Source organism: Hyla sarda, chromosome 12 (assembly GCF_029499605.1).
Source record: "Hyla sarda isolate aHylSar1 chromosome 12, aHylSar1.hap1, whole genome shotgun sequence".
Taxonomy (NCBI): Eukaryota; Metazoa; Chordata; class Amphibia; order Anura; family Hylidae; genus Hyla; species Hyla sarda.
In genome coordinates this window covers 65,023,098-65,041,599 of record NC_079200.1, presented here as the reverse complement: position 1 = coordinate 65,041,599, position 18,502 = coordinate 65,023,098, and the positions used below count along the sequence as shown (strand labels likewise).

Genomic DNA, 18,502 nt, shown 5'->3' with positions numbered 1-18,502 from the left:
CAATTTCTTAATGCTGAATACATTTTCCGTAAAACCAGATAACAACAATGGAGAAGAACCTAAAGAACATTGAAGAGGAGAATAAGGTCATAGAAGAACAGAATGAGGCTCTGTTTGTAGAACTCTCTGGGCTAAGCCAAGCACTCATACGAAGTCTTACCAATATCCGCCTTCCACACATGGTAAGTTTTAGATTATAACATCTGTCTGCATGGTTGCTGTGTGGTAATATCTCAGGGCATGCGCAGGCATTTGCCGATAAATCATGCACCCCTTGGCCACCGTATGCAAGCGTGTGCATGTGGCTGCTAAAACATGTGGCTTTAACATTATAGTCTGGGGATATTTGTTGTTAAAGGAGGTTAAGATTAGAAAAACATGTAGGGTTTTTTCAAAAAGAGTGTCACTCTTGTCAATAGCTGGGTGTGGTATTGCAGCTTAGTTATATCTAAGTTCCAATACTGCAAACAACCCTGGGCAAGAGCAATTATTTTTTTTTTTTTTGGTGATTTTTTTTAAAATCACACAATTTCACAATTTCCTAAACAATCGGGGGACTATTGAACCATGAGGTATTCATAACCCTGCCTCCTCAAAAATTTCCTTTTATGTAAAAAAATATTTAGATTTTTATCCTTATCAGATGTGCAGAAAAAAGACCCACATTAGTACAGTTTTGTCTTGCAGTTTTAATATATATTTCTTTACATGCAATTTTTATTTTGTTCCAGGAACCAATCAGTGAACAGAATTTTGATGCCTATGTGACTACCCTGACTGATATGTACAGTAACCAAGAGTGTTACCAAAACCCAGAGAACAAAGCTTTGCTAGAAAGTATCAAACAGGCAGTCAAAGGTATCCAGGTGTAAAGAAGGGGTATGAGGACACTCCCATCTAGTATTCAGGTTCACAAGCCTTGTGCTCTGTGCATTGAATCACAAACTTTATGGACCAAAATGAATTGAGTAAATATAGCCCAAAAAATAGCTGGACAAAGACTGAACATACAAATGTATATGGAAGCCAGACAGGAAGTTTGGATGCATCCAAAAATAAAGAGGTTTTACCTACCTGTAATTGGCAGCAGAAAATGACTGTGAATTGACCCAAGTTGTCCAACTATGCTCTGTAAAGACACAAAGGAATCAATTCTCTGCAGCATATCCCTGAGGTTTGTACATGGACCAAACTAAACCAGAAGCCAAAATGGAAGCTTTATCTCTGCTGACTCTCTGTCTGGGCCATTTCACTCCTTGTGTCTTTTAAAAATCACCTGGCGGGGGAAGACAAAAGACAAGTATTATGAAAAGAGCCGTAACTATTTTTATTTTCTTCTTTTGTTTTTCACAAGAAACATTCAAAGAGCAGTTCTTTAATTCCAACAGAAGCGCAAAGGATTAAAGGATCTCAGGGAAAGCTTTTGGAGTTACCAACTGCATAGTCCAAATTTTTTTTTTTTTTTTGTGTCTTAACCCTAGTGTAAGCAGTTGAAGGTCAGAAACTTGCTGTAAAACGCGTAAAAAATTTGCTATGAAAGTGGTTGCTGACCACTCTGGCAGTAAATGTGAGATGGCCAGCTTGTGTCATGTTACAGTGTCTAGAATTTTTTGCAATTGTGTTATGTCTTCGTCCCTGGTGTGCTGCAGTGCAAGAAATGTAAAGCAGAAAGATTTATACGCCCTTCAGGAATGGTGGTGTGCCTTCTTGGGTTGGCAATTGGCCGATCCTATCCAAAATTTGGCATGACCATGATTCGTGACCACCTTCAATGTGAGGCTGTATACTTTTAACTGCAATTGACATGCTGAAGTCTCACGTGCTGAAATATACATTTATTTTTGGGAACATTTTTATTGTGAACACAGGGAATATTTTATGTATTTATTAATTTATCAATTGAAAAAAAAAAAAAAACAATACAGACTATTTTTTAAAGTCCCATAGTAGAGTTATAATCCAAGCATAAAAAGCCCCAACACAAAAAAAATATACAAAGCAGATATATTCAGGCACCCTACGTCATGACATAGATCAAAGTTATGACATTATGTTATTAGTTATGGTGGATCAAAGTTCTGAACTGGACTCAATCATTTTTAACATAGAATTTTTTAAATTTATTTATTAATTAATTTATATATTTGTGCTTCAGAAATCAATAAACAAGACCACGATATAGGCAGAAAACGTACCTATTTTCCCAGATTGCACTATCCCAAACCACAAAGTTTCAAAGTATCATTGTGGAATAATAAGTTCAATGCTTTTGACCATATGTCTTACCCTTTTTTATCATTTCTGGAATTTTTCTGAGTAATCGGTTGCTTGACATAAAGCACTAAAAGGGTTCGGAATACTATTCAATTTCTCATTGTGCACTTTAAGACCTTTGTGGATTCCAATAGCCTTTAAAAGAAATCAACTTGTGCACTGAGGCTTTCCGTGGAAATTCTGTACGTAATTGATTTTAGAGCAGAATACTAGCAGGGAATACTTTAAATACATAGCACTGGGTGCATAGGACTTAAATTCTAGAAAAACCCTTTCTGGATTACATGGTGTTAAAGATTAGATGTATTGTGGAAATTCATACCACAGCCCTGCTTTTGTAAATAAACCCTATCCTGTTTGAGAATGCAAACTAGTTTAGTACATTACCTGTAGAACAGCTGCACTTCCACGGAAACACTATAGATATAGGTTTAATTATTATGTAAATTATTTAATTTTGGCAAGTTCTGTTGTAATTTATTCATTCATTCATGTTAACATTTGATATTTATTTAAAGTTTCTGTTAATTTATTATTATTATTGTTTTTTCTTTTGTAACTGGACACCACATGGTAATAAGGGGAAAGAGCAAAAAAAATAAAAATAAAAAGGAAAAAAAATAGAAAAATGTGAAAAATAAAAACTTTTGAAAAATTATATTCCATGGGAAAATAATAAGAAATAAAATCGCTATCTACAGCTACTAGTTTTGATGAAACTTAGTTATTTTTTATATATTTTGTTATTTATTCTTTTAAACAATGGGAATTTTTTAAAAAATATTTTATAAACAGGAGTTTTGATATTTTTGTTTATTTTAATTTTATTGGGCAAAGGGGTAAAAAAAAGATTTTTTTTGTTTTGTTGTAATTGCTTTTTTTAATTTATGTAACCCCTTTTGTGCTCGGGAAGACTTCATCGATTAGTTGCTTGCAGTCTTCTCTACCACAAAAGGCCACAATATTGCAGGCACTGATGACAGTATATAAAATGCTGTATTTATTTATTAAGTAAAAAAATAAGAAAATGAACATGTGAACTTGTTGTATATTTATTTTGTCATGTTTGTGAGTCTGTTATGTGATTGTTTATGTGAAGAAATTCCTGTTAATATTTAAAGTAAAATAACAAAAAATAATATTAATAATAATAAGAATAATAAGAATAATAAAAGGTTGCATTGAAGGCTGATGCAGACTAGCTGTTGTTCTGTGATAATCTTTCAAATACTGTGAATCCGGCCTCAGGGAACTTTCAAAAACCAACCTGACTTCACTTCACAAATAAAACTCACGTTCTACTTGTGGATATCTGTCTTTTTATTGTTCTTTCTGTAAACAATATACGGTACATATTATGTATCAAAGCCTTACCTGTGTTTATACTTTCATATCACAAAACACTGAATATGGGCTTACAGTGTCTACCAATGCACAGAATATGGACAGTTTCAGATGGTCATAATACAGCTGAATTTTTACAGATTCTGACTACAATATCTGGTCAACCCACAGTTCTACAGAATCCCAGCTAGATCAACAAAGGTGTAGACAGTAATATAAGTGAGGTTCTGTAGATCTAGGGGAGTCCAGGTGTTATGTTAGGGCTCATTCACATCAAAATACTGTGACTCTCAGTATATGCCGTTCCTATAAAACTGGAATCAGTAATAGAAAAGGTGTGTTAGGGTGCATTCACTCCACCGGATCTGGCTGGGGGATGTCAAAACCGTTCCCATATCTGATTCATTTGAACATTTCTGCATAGTATCCAGTTTTGTGGCCGGACTGAAAACCATAGCATACCACGGGACAAAAATGAGCCGACCGGAGTCACTAGTTCAGGGAGGACAGAAACCTCCCATGTATCAAAATACTCAAGTGATATGAATGTGCGCTACATCAAGGTACAGTGGGGCAAAAAAAGTATTTAGTCAGCCACCAATTGTGCAAGTTCTCCCACATAAAAAGATGAGAGGCCTGTAATTTTCATCATAGGTATACCTCAACTATGAGAGGCATAATGAGGAAACAAAATCCATAAAATAACATTGTCTGATTTTTAAAGAATTTGTTTGCAAATTATGGTGGAAAATAAGTATTTGGTCACCTACAAACAAGCAAGATTTCTGGCTCTCAAAGACCTGTAACTTCTTCTTTAAGAGTCTCCTCTGTCCTCTACTTGTTACCTGTATTAATGGCACCTGGTTGAACTTGTTATCAGTATAAAAGACCCCTGTCCACAACTTCAAACAGTCACACTCTAATCTCCGCTATGGCCAAGACCAAAGAGCTGTCGAAGTACACCAGAAACAAAATTGTAGACCTGCACCAGGCTGGGAAGACCAAATCTGCAATAGGCAAGCTGCTTAGTGTGAAGAAATCAACTGTGGGAGCAATTATTAGAAAATGGAAGACATACAAGACCACTGATAATCTCCCTCGATCTGGGGCTCCACACAAGATCTGACCCCGTGGTGTCAAAATGATCATTAGAACAGTGAGCAAAAATCCAAGAAGCACACAGGGAGACCTAGTGAATGACCTGTGAAGAGCTGGGACCAAAGTAACAAAGTCTACCATCAGTAACACACTACACTGCCAGGGACTCAAATCATGCAGTGCCAGACGTGTCCCCTGGTTAAGCCAGTACATGTTCAGGCCCATCTGAAGTTTGCTAGAGAGCATTTGGATGATCCAGGAGAGTATTCGGAGAATGTCATATGGTCAGATGAAACCAAAGTAGAACTTTTTCGTAAAAACTCAACTAATCGTGTTTGGAGGAAAAAGAATGCTTAGTTGCATCCAAAGAACACCATACCTGCTGTGAAGCATGGGGGTGGAAACATCATGGTTTGGGGCTGTTTTTCTGCTATGGGACCAGGACGTCTGGTCCGTGTAAAGGAAAGAATGAATGGGGCCCTCTATCGTGAGATTTTGAGTGAAAACCTCTGTCCATCAGCAAGGGCATTGAAGATGAAACGTGGCTGGGTCTTTCAGCATGACAATGATCCCAAACACACCACCCGGGCAAAGAAGGAGTGGCTTCGTAAGAAGCATTTCAAGGTCCTGGAGTGGCCTAGCCAGTCTCCAGATCTCAACCCTATAGAAAACCTTTGAAGGGAGTTGAAAGTCCGTGTTGCCCAGCGACAGCCCCAAAACATCACTGATCTAGAGGAGATCTGCATGGAGGAATGGGCCAAAATACCAGCAACAGTGGCCCTCATCTTCTATTGCAAACCCAACATGTTTTGTCGGGTTGTGCACCAGATTCTGGCACATTGTGCCAGAAAATCTGCGCAAGAATTGAAAAAAAAAAAACAACTAAGGGCGTGGCCGTCTGGAAAAGGTTGTGTGGTCACCACAAAAGGGGCGTGGTCCTAACATATTTACTAAGGTTTCCACCAAAAATGTGGTGGATTTGATCTGAGGAAAACCCGACAGATCAGAGCATCTGTAAAAAAAAAAAAAAAAAAAGCAAATGTAGGGAAACCTTAGTAAATACCATGGAAAAAAATTTTTAGGAAATTAAAACCCACAAAGAAACCTACACTCCATTCTTAGTAAATCAGAGCCAGTGTGTGAAGTATGTACCAAAGGGTATATAACAAAGTATTGAGATAAACTTTAGTTATATATCAGACAGGAGGCTCATATCTTGCATTAATCTTTCTTTAATTAATGCCCATAGCAGAAAAATCTTTATACAAACGTATTTAATAAAATCTTTTTTTTAAAACTACATATCCCAGCAGTCCCCTGTGAACTCCTCCTCCTATCCCAGCATGCTGGCTGCTATATAAGGGACTGCTTGAAGATCCTCTTCCTCTTTCTTTCTGCTCATGGCAGCAAGTTAAGTATATTCTCTGTGTATTCATTGTATATTAATGTGTATTAATTGTGATTCCGGGTGTATTCAGGGTATCTAGGATTATGCCCTGTATACTCCGGCTGTTATTTTCTCTGTTGTTCTAATATTACTAATTTTTCGGGGTATATATATTTATATATATACCTATTTTTCTCTTGATACCTAGTTTTTCTTCATACTCTGTATTTTCTAAGCTTTCGCTACCTCTAACAGCGATTCCTGTCATATCTCTGTATTTGCCTCTATAGTATTGTCCCTCTATAGGCGCCATCTTACTTTCTATTCGCGCCGTCTTCTTACCTTCTTCCCGCCGCTCGACACCTTCGCGGGCTTCGCGATTTCAGGGGGCGTGTCCGGGTGACGCGCACCCTGCGACACGCCTTTCGGGATTCCGTGCGACCTATCACAGGTCTTACAGCCGTAGTCTCGCGAGATTACGGCTGTAAGCGCTGGTTGCTGGATCCCTCCTCCTCTCCCAGTCGCCAGTGTTGTGCGAGCGGTGAGAGGAGCGCCAGCATTATAGGTCCGGTCCCAGTTTTAGTACCTTCAGGTAGTTTATTATTAATAATAGCTAGTAGCATTAGCTCCTATAAACAGAACTACTATTATTTTACAGTCACTCTGTCTATCATGGATGGTGAAAAACCCTCAGTCCCTTTCTCTACTCTGCCTGGCCAGACTAATGAGGGCATAGAGATTGAGGCTTCTCAGATCATGTCTGCGACCCAAATACAGGACTTGATTAACAAGTCCATTCAGGCAGCTCTGGCTGCAAATATGAGTTGTGATAATCCTTTAGCCTCTACCTCTAGAGAGGTGCCCGTGAGGGGTAAGGTCTCACATAAAAGAAAACATGTCTCTGGACATTCCGACTCCCCGGCAGGGGAAGCTTACAATGTGCCCCAGACAGAACCTGAACCGGTCTGTCGCACCCCGCATCCTAATGTACATTCTCGACCCTTGGGCCCCAAGGAGGAAACTTGTAAGGGGCAGAAGTCCGCCCGGCGGACGAAACCGGACTCATATGTCACGTCTACCGACGAGTCGTCCGGCGAGTCTGATGTGGCTGAGGCCACAGGCTCTGATTCTGATGAGGAAGATGCGGGGTTTACGGCTGATTATCCTGATGCCGAACCAGAGACGCCAAATGAGGCGATCCTAGATTCTCTGGGCCAACCTCTTTTCAGCCCGGATGCGATCACACACCCACGCTCCGGAGACTGGGCACCGCTACCACACGTAGCACAATATGTAGAATATTGGACTAGACGGGCTTTGGACCGCACGAACCGTAACAAATTGAGGGCTGAGTGCCCCAGACCCTGTGTAACCAAGAAGATTGCGGTCACGCCGGAGATAGATCCGGTTCTCCTCAAGTACCTGACACGATCAGGAAAGTATTCAAAGAAGGGGATTGAGAGATCATTTAAGTTGATCCAAGACCGCATTCTTGATCTTCTCGGCCCGCTCACAAAGATATTAAATCTTTCAGAGCAAGCGGCATCCACCGCCCAACCAGTAGACCTAGAGCAACTGAGAGGCTGGGCCCAACGTGCTATATGCATGCTGGGCAGTGCGAACACGGCCTGTTCTACTGAACGGAGATGGTCCATCCTGATGAAACTGGAGCCGCAGCTCTCCCACTTAGCGGAGAATGAGCCGGGTCCCTCCGCTGAAGGTCTCTTATTTGGAGATGACCTCATTAAAAATATTAACAAATTTGTCAGCCTGTTTTCCAGCCTAGATAAGGCGCAAAATTCTCTAAAAAAGACGGGCCAACCTGGTAAGGTTTTCGGCAAGGCCGGTAGAAGCAGAGGCCGATCTGCCGGCCGCAATGCCCCATATAGGCCCTACATTAGACCGGCACAGCAACAATTTGCTCCTGCTCAACCACAATATGCTCTGCCCGTGGTCCAACCGGCCCCTTTCTTTCCCCCTCGAGGGCGACCATGGAGAGGACGTGGAGGTCGCGGATTCCCCAGATCTCGCCCACCGACCGGTGAGTACTTTTTCAATTCCATACACATTGGTGGGGGGCAGGCTAAGATATTTTTTCCACGTCTGGTCCACGATTACAGCAGACGTTTGGATCCTCAATACGGTAGCTGGCTACCGGATAGAATTCCAATCTCTTCCCGAGTTGAATGTTATACCTCAACCCATACGATTCTCCGCGCAGAACGTAGCGCTCATAGACAACGAGCTCCAGGAGCTCTTGTCAAAACAAGCAGTACAAGAAGTAGACCCATTCTCCCCCGGATTTGTCAGCAACATCTTCTTGGTCAAGAAGAAAGATGGCGGTTACCGCCCGGTGATAAATCTGAGAGGTTTGAATCAACACGTGACTTACCGTCACTTCAAGATGGAAGGGATCCATCTGTTACGCGACCTCCTCTGGCCAGGAGACTGGTTAGTAAAAATCGATCTGAAGGACGCATATCTTACCGTCCCCATTCATCACACCTCTCAAAGATTCCTACGATTTCTATGGAGGGACCGAATGTGGCAGTTCACCTGCCTTCCATTCGGATTGTCATCGGCCCCCTGGTGTTTCACCAAGTTACTGAAACCGGTGATAGCGGCTCTTCGGAGCAGGGGGGTACGACTTATTATTTACTTGGACGATCTACTAATCATGGCCCGGTCCAGGGCACAGGCTGTGACTCACAGCCAATGGGCCCTTTCGTTGATGGAGGAATTGGGATTCCTCATCAATCACAAAAAATCGGTTCTGTCTCCCGCGCAGGAGATGGAGTTCCTGGGTTTCCTAGTGGATACCCAACGAGCCATCTTGATGTTACCAACATCCAAGTTGGCTTTGATTCGCAAGGAAATCAGAGCGACTTTGCGCAAAGGTCGAGTATCACTGAGGGTGATTGCACGCATTGTGGGCCTATTATCGGCCTCTATTCAAGCGATTTTTCCGGCCCCTCTTCACTATCGGGCCCTTCAGCGGCTCAAAGCTCTTCACCTTCGCCGGGGTCTTCGCTATGCGGACGAAGTTACCATCGGTCCGGAAGTTGTAGAGGAATTGCAGTGGTGGCTTCGACACGCTGTCGAATGGAACGGCAGGACTATCTTCAATGCCTGCCCGGACGTCATAATAGAGTCCGATGCGAGCCGCCACGGTTGGGGAGCTCGCTGCGGGCAAGACACCACAGGAGGGAGATGGTCCGCAGAGGAGTCTTCTCTCCACATCAATGCCTTGGAACTCTTGGCAGCATTCTTCGCTATCAGGAGCTTTCTCCCTCACCATTCCAATTGTTGCGTACTTGTACGCATGGACAATGTGGCGGCGGTTCAATATGTCAACCGCCTGGGAGGTACGAGGTCCAGAGTGCTGGCGGACATCGCGTCCACGTTCTGGCATTTCTGTTTATCCCGGGACATCATCCCGATTGCAGAATACCTTCCTGGTGTGTCCAACATCGTAGCAGATTGGAATTCTCGCTATTTGAAGGATTCCAGCGATTGGACGTTGGAACGATCTATTTTTCAGACTTTGAGGTCTCTTTGGGGTCCGTTACACACGGACCTCTTCGCATCCCGGCTCAATCGACAACTGCCTCGCTTTTACAGCTGGAGGCCGGATCCGGAAGCATCCGCAGTGGACGCATTCCGTCAGATATGGGAATTGGGGACGCACTATGCGTTTCCCCCATTCAATATGATAACCAGAGTTCTTCTCCAAGTACTGAGTCAGAAGGCGACTGTGGTGTTGGTCACCCCTTGGTGGCCAACGCAACCATGGTTCCCCCTTCTTTTAGGGATGGCGATCGACTATCCTCGTTTGATTCCTCACTCGCCTCACCTTCTCACGAACCCAACCAAGGGTCCTCATCCCCTGATATTGGAGGGCAACCTTCCACTCCTCGCGTGGTTGGTTTCGGGGTCCCGGATGCCGGTGGTGACCTTTCGCAATCGGCTAGAGACCTCCTTGCCTTGGCCTGGGCCCCAGGGACTAGATCGGCATATCGATCAGCCTGGGCATTGTGGGTTCGTTGGTGTGATAGACGGCAAGTTGATGCCGTTCATGCACCTGTTTCAGTGATAGTGAATTATTTAGCAGACTCTTTTGAGTCTGGGAAATCCTACAGTTCACTAAACGTTTACAGATCCGCTATATCGGCGTATCATTGCCCGGTGGACGCGTTACCGGTGGGCAAACATCCTTTGGTATGTAGACTCTTACGAGGCGTAAGATTTAAACGTCCTCCCCGTCCTAGGTACCAGTCTACTTGGGATGTCTCCCTTGTGTTGGATTTATTTTCCTCCTGGGAGGATAATGACACACTCGCTTTAAAGTTGCTATCCATCAAGCTTACTACACTGTTATGTTTAGTATCCATAAAACGGGTGTCGGATATAAAGGCGCTGGATATTTCCAGGCGACAATTTTCGCCGGAAGGGGTACGGTTTTCGGTGGTTCGTAGGACTAAGACGGGACTTCAATCCGTCTTCTATCCCCTTTTTTCCTGATCACCCACGTCTGTGTGTAGTACGCTGTCTACAATCGTATGAGTCGCGGACCGCGACTTTGAGACCTGAATCTTACAATCAGTTGTTGATATCATATGTCAAACCTCATCTTCCGGTATCCTCGGCCACTTTGGCCAGGTGGGTGAGGTCGGCCATGGAAATGGCTGGGATCGATATCTCTCTTTTTGGGGCCCACTCTTCTAGAGGGGCTATGGCCACCAAGGTGGTCACTTCAGGAGGTTCACTTTCGGATCTTCTATTGGCCGCTGATTGGTCGTCCGAGACGACTTTTCGGCAATTTTATTTTAGACCTCAAACACACGTCTCTGTGTCTGTTCTATGACATATTTGTTATTATTTCTGTATGTAAGCACTGTTAGCTTTAAACTTGCAAGATATGAGCCTCCTGTCTGATATATAAATAGAGATTTTCCTAGCTAACGTGACGGAAAATATAAGTTATATGAAGACAGGAGGCGAGTATCTTCCCTCCCTACCCTCCCTGTTATGGTGTTTTTGTTTTCCTTCCAGGGTATTGAAAGGAGAAGACGAAGACAGCGGTGTTTCGGTGCAGCCTGATATGTTCTGTTGCAATTGTTCCTTAACAGTTTCGTTCCCGGTTTTCGGTCCTGTTGGCCGGAGGTTCGGAGATACCGAGGAGGAGCTGTCCCGGATTCCGGCGTTCCGTGGTTCTGGTGACGGTCATGCAATTCGCATAAAGAAAGAGGAAGAGGATCTTCAAGCAGTCCCTTATATAGCAGCCAGCATGCTGGGATAGGAGGAGGAGTTCACAGGGGACTGCTGGGATATGTAGTTTTTAAAAAAAGATTTTATTAAATACGTTTGTATAAAGATTTTTCTGCTATGGGCATTAATTAAAGAAAGATTAATGCAAGATACTCGCCTCCTGTCTTCATATAACTTATATTTTCCGTCACGTTAGCTAGGAAAATCTCTATTTATTGACCACATTTTTATTTTCCACCATAATTTGCTAATAAATTCTTCAACTGGTGCCGGAAAGTTAAACATATTTGTAAATTTCTTCTATTAAAAAATATTAATCCTTCCAGTACTTATCAGCTGCTGTATGCTCCAGATGAAGTTGTATAGTTCTTTTCAGTTTGACCACAGTGCTCTCTGCTGACATCTCTGTCAATGTCAGGAACTGTCCAGAGCAGTAGAGGTTTGCTATGGGGATTTGCTCCTACTCTGGACAGTTCTTTACATAGACAGAGGTGTCAGCAGAGAGCACTGTGGTCAGACAAAAAAGAACAACACAACAGCAGCAGCTGATAAATCCTGGAAGGATTAAGATTTTTTAATTAGAAGTAATTTACAAATCTGTTTCTGGGGCCTGTTCATATGAAAAAAAATGGCTTGCCACCGGAGTACCCCTTTAACCCCTTAAGGACGCAGGACGTAAATGTACGTCCTGGTGAGGTGGTACTTAACGCACCAGGACGTACATTTACGTCCTGTGCATAACCGCGGGCATCGGAGCGATGCCCGTGTCATGCGCGGCTGATCCCGGCTGCTGATCGCAGCCAGGGACCCGCCGGCAATGGGCGACGCCCGCGATCTCGCGAGTGTCCGCCATTAACCCCTCAGGTGCCGGGATCAATACAGATCCCGGCATCTGCGGCAGTTCGCGATTTAAATGAACGATCGGATCTCCCGCAGTGCTGCTGCGGGGATCCGATCATTCAGAACGCCGGACGGAGGTCCCCTCTCCTTCCTCCGTCCGGCTCCCGGCGTCTCCTGCTCTGGTCTGTGATCGAGCAGACCAGAGCAGGAGATGACCGATAATACTGATCTGTTCTATGTCCTATACATAGAACAGATCAGTATTAGCAATCATGGTATTGCTATGAATAGTCCCCTATGGGGACTATTCAAGTGTAAAAAAAAAATGTAAAAAAGTAAAACGTCCGTTTTTTCCTATTTTACCCCCAAAAAGCGTAAAAAGCGTTATAGACATATTTGGTATCGCCGCGTGCGTAAATGTCCGAACTATTAAAATAAAATGTTAATGATCCCGTACGGTGAACGGCGTGAACGAAAAAAAAAAAGTCCAAAATTCCTACTTTTTTAATACATTTTATTTAAAAAAAATTATAAAAAATGTATTAAAAGTTTTTTATATGCAAATGTGGTATCAAAAAAAAGTACAGATCATGGCGCAAAAAATGAGCCCCCATAGCGCCACTTATACGGAAAAATAAAAAAGTTAGAGGTCATCAAAATAAAGGGATTATAAACGTACTAATTTGGTTAAAAAGTTTGTGATTTTTTTTAAGCGCAACAATAATATAAAAGTATATAATAATGGGTATCATTTTAATCGTATTGACCCTCAGAATAAAGAACACATGTCATTTTTACCATAAATTGTACGGCGTGAAAACAAAACCTTCCAAAATTAGCAAAATTGCGTTTTTCTTTTAATTTCCCCACAAAAATAGTGTTTTTTGGTTGTGCCATACATTTTATGATATAATGAATGATGTCATTACAAAGGACAACTGGTCGCGCAAAAAACAAGCCCTCATACTAGTCTGTGGATGGAAATATAAAAGAGTTATAATTTTTAGAAGGCGAGGAGGAAAAAATTAAAACGTAAAAATGTAATTGTCTGAGTCCTTAAGGGGGTTAAAAGAATTAGTAAATAGGCCCTACATTTTCCACTTTCCCTACACTTTGCTTTTTTTTTACCCATGCTCTGATCTTTAGGGTTTACCTCAGCTCAAATCCACCACATTTTATGTGGAAACCTTAGTAAATATGTTGGGTTTTTGTGAAAATGCCGGGAACACGCAATTTTTCAGAGACCACGCCCCCTTTTCCAGGCAGTCACGCCCCTTTTTCGGGTTTTGTTCGTAAAATGGAGAGTTAGTCAGGGTTTTTTCAATTCTGGCGCAAAATCTGAGACAGAATTTCTGTTGCAATGCGACAGAATCTGGCGCACAACCCGACAAAACATATCAGGTTTGCAATTATAAATGAGGGCCAATGACTAGATTGGAAACCGCAAGATTTCAGGATTATTTTAAAATTTAAAAAAAAAAAAAATTAAAAAAAAAAAATTATTTTAAAATTTAAAAAAAATGATACTAAATGGTGTAGATTCACCATAAGACTAAGTTTCTACTTGTTTTTATTTTTTTTAAATGCCAAGAAAAATGCCAAAATGCCAACGCTGCGGCCAGATGTTAGCTGTAAATCAATGAAAAATTGCAAAATTCTTATTTCATTTGGCGTTTTTCACTTTGGCGTTTTTTTTTTTTTTTTTATCCTTTTGGCATTTTTTTTACTCTATTTTGGTGTTTTTCAGCTCCTTGGTGGTTTTCCAAAATCGCAGCATGTTGAACCACTGGCGATTTTTTTGTCAAAATTGTGGCGTTTTTTCAGGTGTTTTTATTCTTTTTTGGACTTTAGTGATCCAAAAAAAGTGATGGAGATACCTTTTTTAATAGTATTTCATAGGGTACCATTAAAAAAAAAATAAGATACTTTAGTGAAGGAAAACATTTTATCTAACGAAATGTATCTTTTTTATAACAACATTTTTATTAATTTTTAAACAGGGGTCAAATTATGTGGGCGGGCAGGGACCTAAAAATGTAGCCAACAATAATAAAAATGTAGTGTGTGTGTGTGTTTTCCACTTTTTTTCTTTATTCTTTTACATTTTTTTAGGTAGTACTACTACTCCCAGCATGTAACACACTGTTCCATGATGGGAGTAGTAGTACCTGTACTAATTGACAGATCGCCCGTTGCGATCCTCCTGTATAATGTATAGATGCGGCGGCCGCTCTTCTATGGTCCCCTGCACTGACGTACATATACACATATTCATATTTCCTGCAAAGAGCTGTGATTGGCCAGATGGTTCCAGCCAATCACAACTCTCTGTGGGAAATAGGAATATGTGTATATATACGTCAGTGCAGGGGACCATAGAAGAGTGGCCGGCCGCATCTATACATTATACAGGAGGATCACAGCGGGTGTCAGGAGTGACATTCGCTGTGATCTTTCCTTAACTGCAGGTACTACTACTCACAACATGGAGCACACTCTGCTCCATGCTGGGAGCTGTAGTACCTGCATTAATAGGCAGATCGCAGCCGGTATCACTACTGACACCCAATGCGATCGTCCTGTCTGTTGCAGAGATGGAGCGGCTGTATACAGCGCTCGCATCTCTGCACTATTCTCCGGCCGGCCACTCACTCATTCATACTTTCCTAAGAGCTATGATTGGCTGCAACCATCCTGCCAATCACAGCTTTGGGCAGAAGATATGAATGAGTGACGTTCTATTCACATCACTGGCTGGAGTATAGTGCAGAGATGTGAGCGCTTGCATCTCTGCTATATTATGGACGATATGTCTATTAGTACAAGTACTACTACTCCAATCATGGATCAGTCTGTTCCATGCTGAGAGTAGTATTACTACCTAAACAATGTAAAAAATTGAGAAAAAAGTGAAATACACACACTTTATTAAAAAATATAAAAATTGTTGTAATAAAATATATACATTTCGTTAAATAAAATTTTTAACAACACTACTGCACCTTTTTTTTTTTTTTTTTTTTGGTACCCAACAAATTGCTGGGTAACAAAAAAAAAAAAAAAAAGCGCCAAAGGGTGCCAAAAATGCCATCTCCACACAAATGAAAAAACGGCAGAAAAAAACGCCAGATGCAGGGAATTGCACTGGCGTTTTTTCAGACATTTTTTTCAACACAAAAAATGCAGGACAAAAAAACAAGTAGAAACTTAGCCTAAGGGTATATTAACATTGGGGGAAAAAACTGCTCTGAAAATAATACCTAAAAATCAGACATTCTTTTTTTTTTTTTTTTTTTTTCTAGCTCCCATTAATTTCAATAGGATATTTTTATGCAGATTTGCACTAAAAATGGTATCTCCTTTTTCATGCAGAACAATGTTTGTATGTTTGTTTTTTGCTTTTGTTTTAACAATTTTATTAATATCAATGGGAGATAGTTTTGTGTGAACAAGCCCCTACATTGTTTATCGCAGATCTGCTCTATCCTACTGTGAATTCTAGAGCTGCCTTTTCCTACTGATATTACAAGCACTTAGCTCTCTGTACTTTTTTTTTATGGCCGTACATATCTTTAATCTTGCGCAGGTTGAGTGATGAGTGAAATGAATGATTCTGCAACAATACATGCTTGTTCTGCTACAAATGCAGAGTAACTATGGAAACTAGGACGGCTGATGGAGAGAGTTCTGTTGGCAGAGGATGTGTCAGGGAGAATAGATGTGTCCATTTGATATTTACACTGCATACTGGATGGGGAGGAGAGAACCTCTGTTATGTGACTCACCTGGTTAGAATTTGAGATATATACACACTGTATCACATATCTCATATTTATACATCTATATGTTATATCCATCCATCTATGTATAATGTCTAGGTTTCTCTCTTTCATGTCTGTCTTTCTATCTATCCCATAGAAACTCTCTTCTAGCTATCTATTCATTTTATAGAAACTCTCATATCTATCCCATCGCTCTGCAACATCAATTCTACAGCTCTACCATATCTGTCTGTCTAATATTGCGTATTGTTACTGCAGGTGGTAGTGGATGCTCTGGACCTGTGTGGAAGATGATGTGAGCCGTACCAGGGAGCGGAGTCTAAGGCGCCGCTGGTTTTCACCAGAGCCCACTGCAAAGCGGGATGGTCTTGCTGCGGCAGGCAACACCCAGGTCACTACCCCTGGCACGACTAGACCACACAGGCTACTAGGTGTATCCATACTCAGGAGGGATGACACGTAGAGAGGCTGGCAGGAAGGCAGGACAGATAGTACAGAAGCGTAGTCAGGACATAGCAAGGTCAGTAGGCTGGTGGCACAGGAGTGTAGTCAGGTTGTTAAGGATTGGTTAATGTTCGGCCTTAATCTGTGTATGACTACCGCTGTACTATTTTTGCCGAGTGTCGACTTAAGAAAATTCACACCAGGCCAGGTTGATATGAGTTTCCTCCTCGGTATCTCAGGGAGTTCTCTTTTAATTCAGGAAAAATAATTGGTTTTTACATTGTGCAAAGAAGGAGGTTTAGGGAGGGTTAGTTATGACATTACAATTAATATGTTACAGTTTGATTGGTTGTTCAAATATTGTGTCCGTATATATTAGCATATCTAGTGTCCATTAATTTCTTGGCAAAAGTTCTCTGTTCGTCAGATGTTTAGTCTTTCTACTCGTGCATGGAGTCGTCTCAAGGCCTCTATTCGGAGTCAGGAGCAGATAGCATTCTGATGGGTTGAAGGGTAAAACTATGCATCATTCTATATGCTGATTAGTCATTTGAGCACGGCGTAGCATAAGTCTTTATTTTGCAAGCCCTCTAGCTTGAGATTTCTGCATTTTTCCCCAAACCCAATGTTTAGACTTCTTGCCTCCATAATCTCCATCTCAAGGTTCAAGGTTTGATTACGTGTAAAGAGCAGCTGAAATGTTTTGAATTAAGGAAAGCAAAGTTCTTCTGTAATATTTAGCAATAGCATATAGCATTTTAGCAAAGGCATATGGGTATAGATATAGCGATCAACATATCAATATATTATAAACCCAACAAGGTCACAAGCGGAGTAGTCAGGAACACAGAAAGGCAAACATAAAGACTCCTTTCTCTGAGGCATTAGGCACAAAGATCCGGCAAGGGGGTGTGGGAGGTGAACACACTTATAGACAAGGGGCAGGTGAAAGCAACAATCAAGGACGCATTAAATCTTAAAGCACAGGGGCGCATGTGCCCTAGGAGGTGGGGACACGCGCGCCAGCGATGCAAGACTACAGGAGGAATAGCAGGGAAGGTGAGTGATGGCCCAAAATTTGCAAGCGGGCCCGCCAGAAGAAGTGTACTGAGCAGGGGAGACATTGGTTTTCCCCCTCTTTTTGGGTCTTAAATTTTTTTTAACCAAATTGTGGTCTAGGATATTCTCCTCTGGCTCCCAGGATCTTTCTTCAGGACCAAAACCTTTCCAAATAACCAAAAAATAACATCTTAGTCACCAGGATCTCTTTGACCACAAAGATGTCAAAAGCCCCAGACACAGGAGTAGAGACAATTATGGACATTTATTAATGGGTTTAGTCAGGTTTTCTTTGCTATAATTGTGGCAAAATTGTCGCAACTGCGACTACGTGATTTTTCGTGCTACATTTTGACTGGAAAGCGAGAAAAGCAAGTTTTCCAAAAATTAACTACGTAGTAATAATTTTAAAATGGACTACGGGTAGTCAGGTATTTATTAACTGCGACAGTCGCAACTGCACAAGAAAAAGTTGCAACAGGGTTAAAAATTGACTAAATGTACTGCAGCTCAAACATGGAGCAGAAAAAGCTACTACCAAAGTAAAAAAGAAAAAATTGCTTACGTGAAAGAAAATTATCAACAGGCTGAAACCAGTTGATAAATAAGTCACACATAAGCAAAAAAAAAAGTAAGGAAACAATTACTAAAAAAAAGAATACATAAGCAAACATTGATAAATGTCCCTCAATATGCTTTTGTGAAAACCTGTTGATGATAAATGGCTTGAGGAGGGAGACATGGAAAGAATTAGGGATGCGTAAAGAAGATGGCAAACGGAGCTTATAGGAGACTGGATTAATTTTCTGCAAGAACTCGAACAATCCAAGGTAGCGAGGACCCAACTTTTAACTGGGGATCCTGAAACGAATATACTTAGAAGAAAGCCAGACCCTGTTACCAGGGAAAAAAATCGGAGGATACCTTGTCTTCTTATCCGCCGCCTGAGACTTCGTACGGGAAGAGGCGTGCTCCAAAGCGTGCCGGGTTTCTTGCCAAATGGGGA

At 41.6% G+C, this 18,502-nt stretch overlaps 1 protein-coding gene across 2 annotated transcripts in view; it reads left to right on the top strand.

The window, feature by feature from the left end:
* The window catches only part of MYT1 (myelin transcription factor 1), a 67,732-nt gene extending 64,149 nt beyond the window's left edge, over positions 1–3,583 (top strand). For both annotated transcript variants that reach the window (XM_056548349.1, XM_056548348.1), the window contains 2 exons: positions 39–182; positions 732–3,583. In XM_056548349.1, coding sequence (XP_056404324.1) covers positions 39–182; positions 732–872 — 285 coding nt within the window. In that variant the 3' untranslated portion in view covers positions 873–3,583. The remainder of the gene's footprint in view (positions 1–38; positions 183–731) is intronic.
* The last annotated feature ends 14,919 nt before the right edge of the window (positions 3,584–18,502 follow it).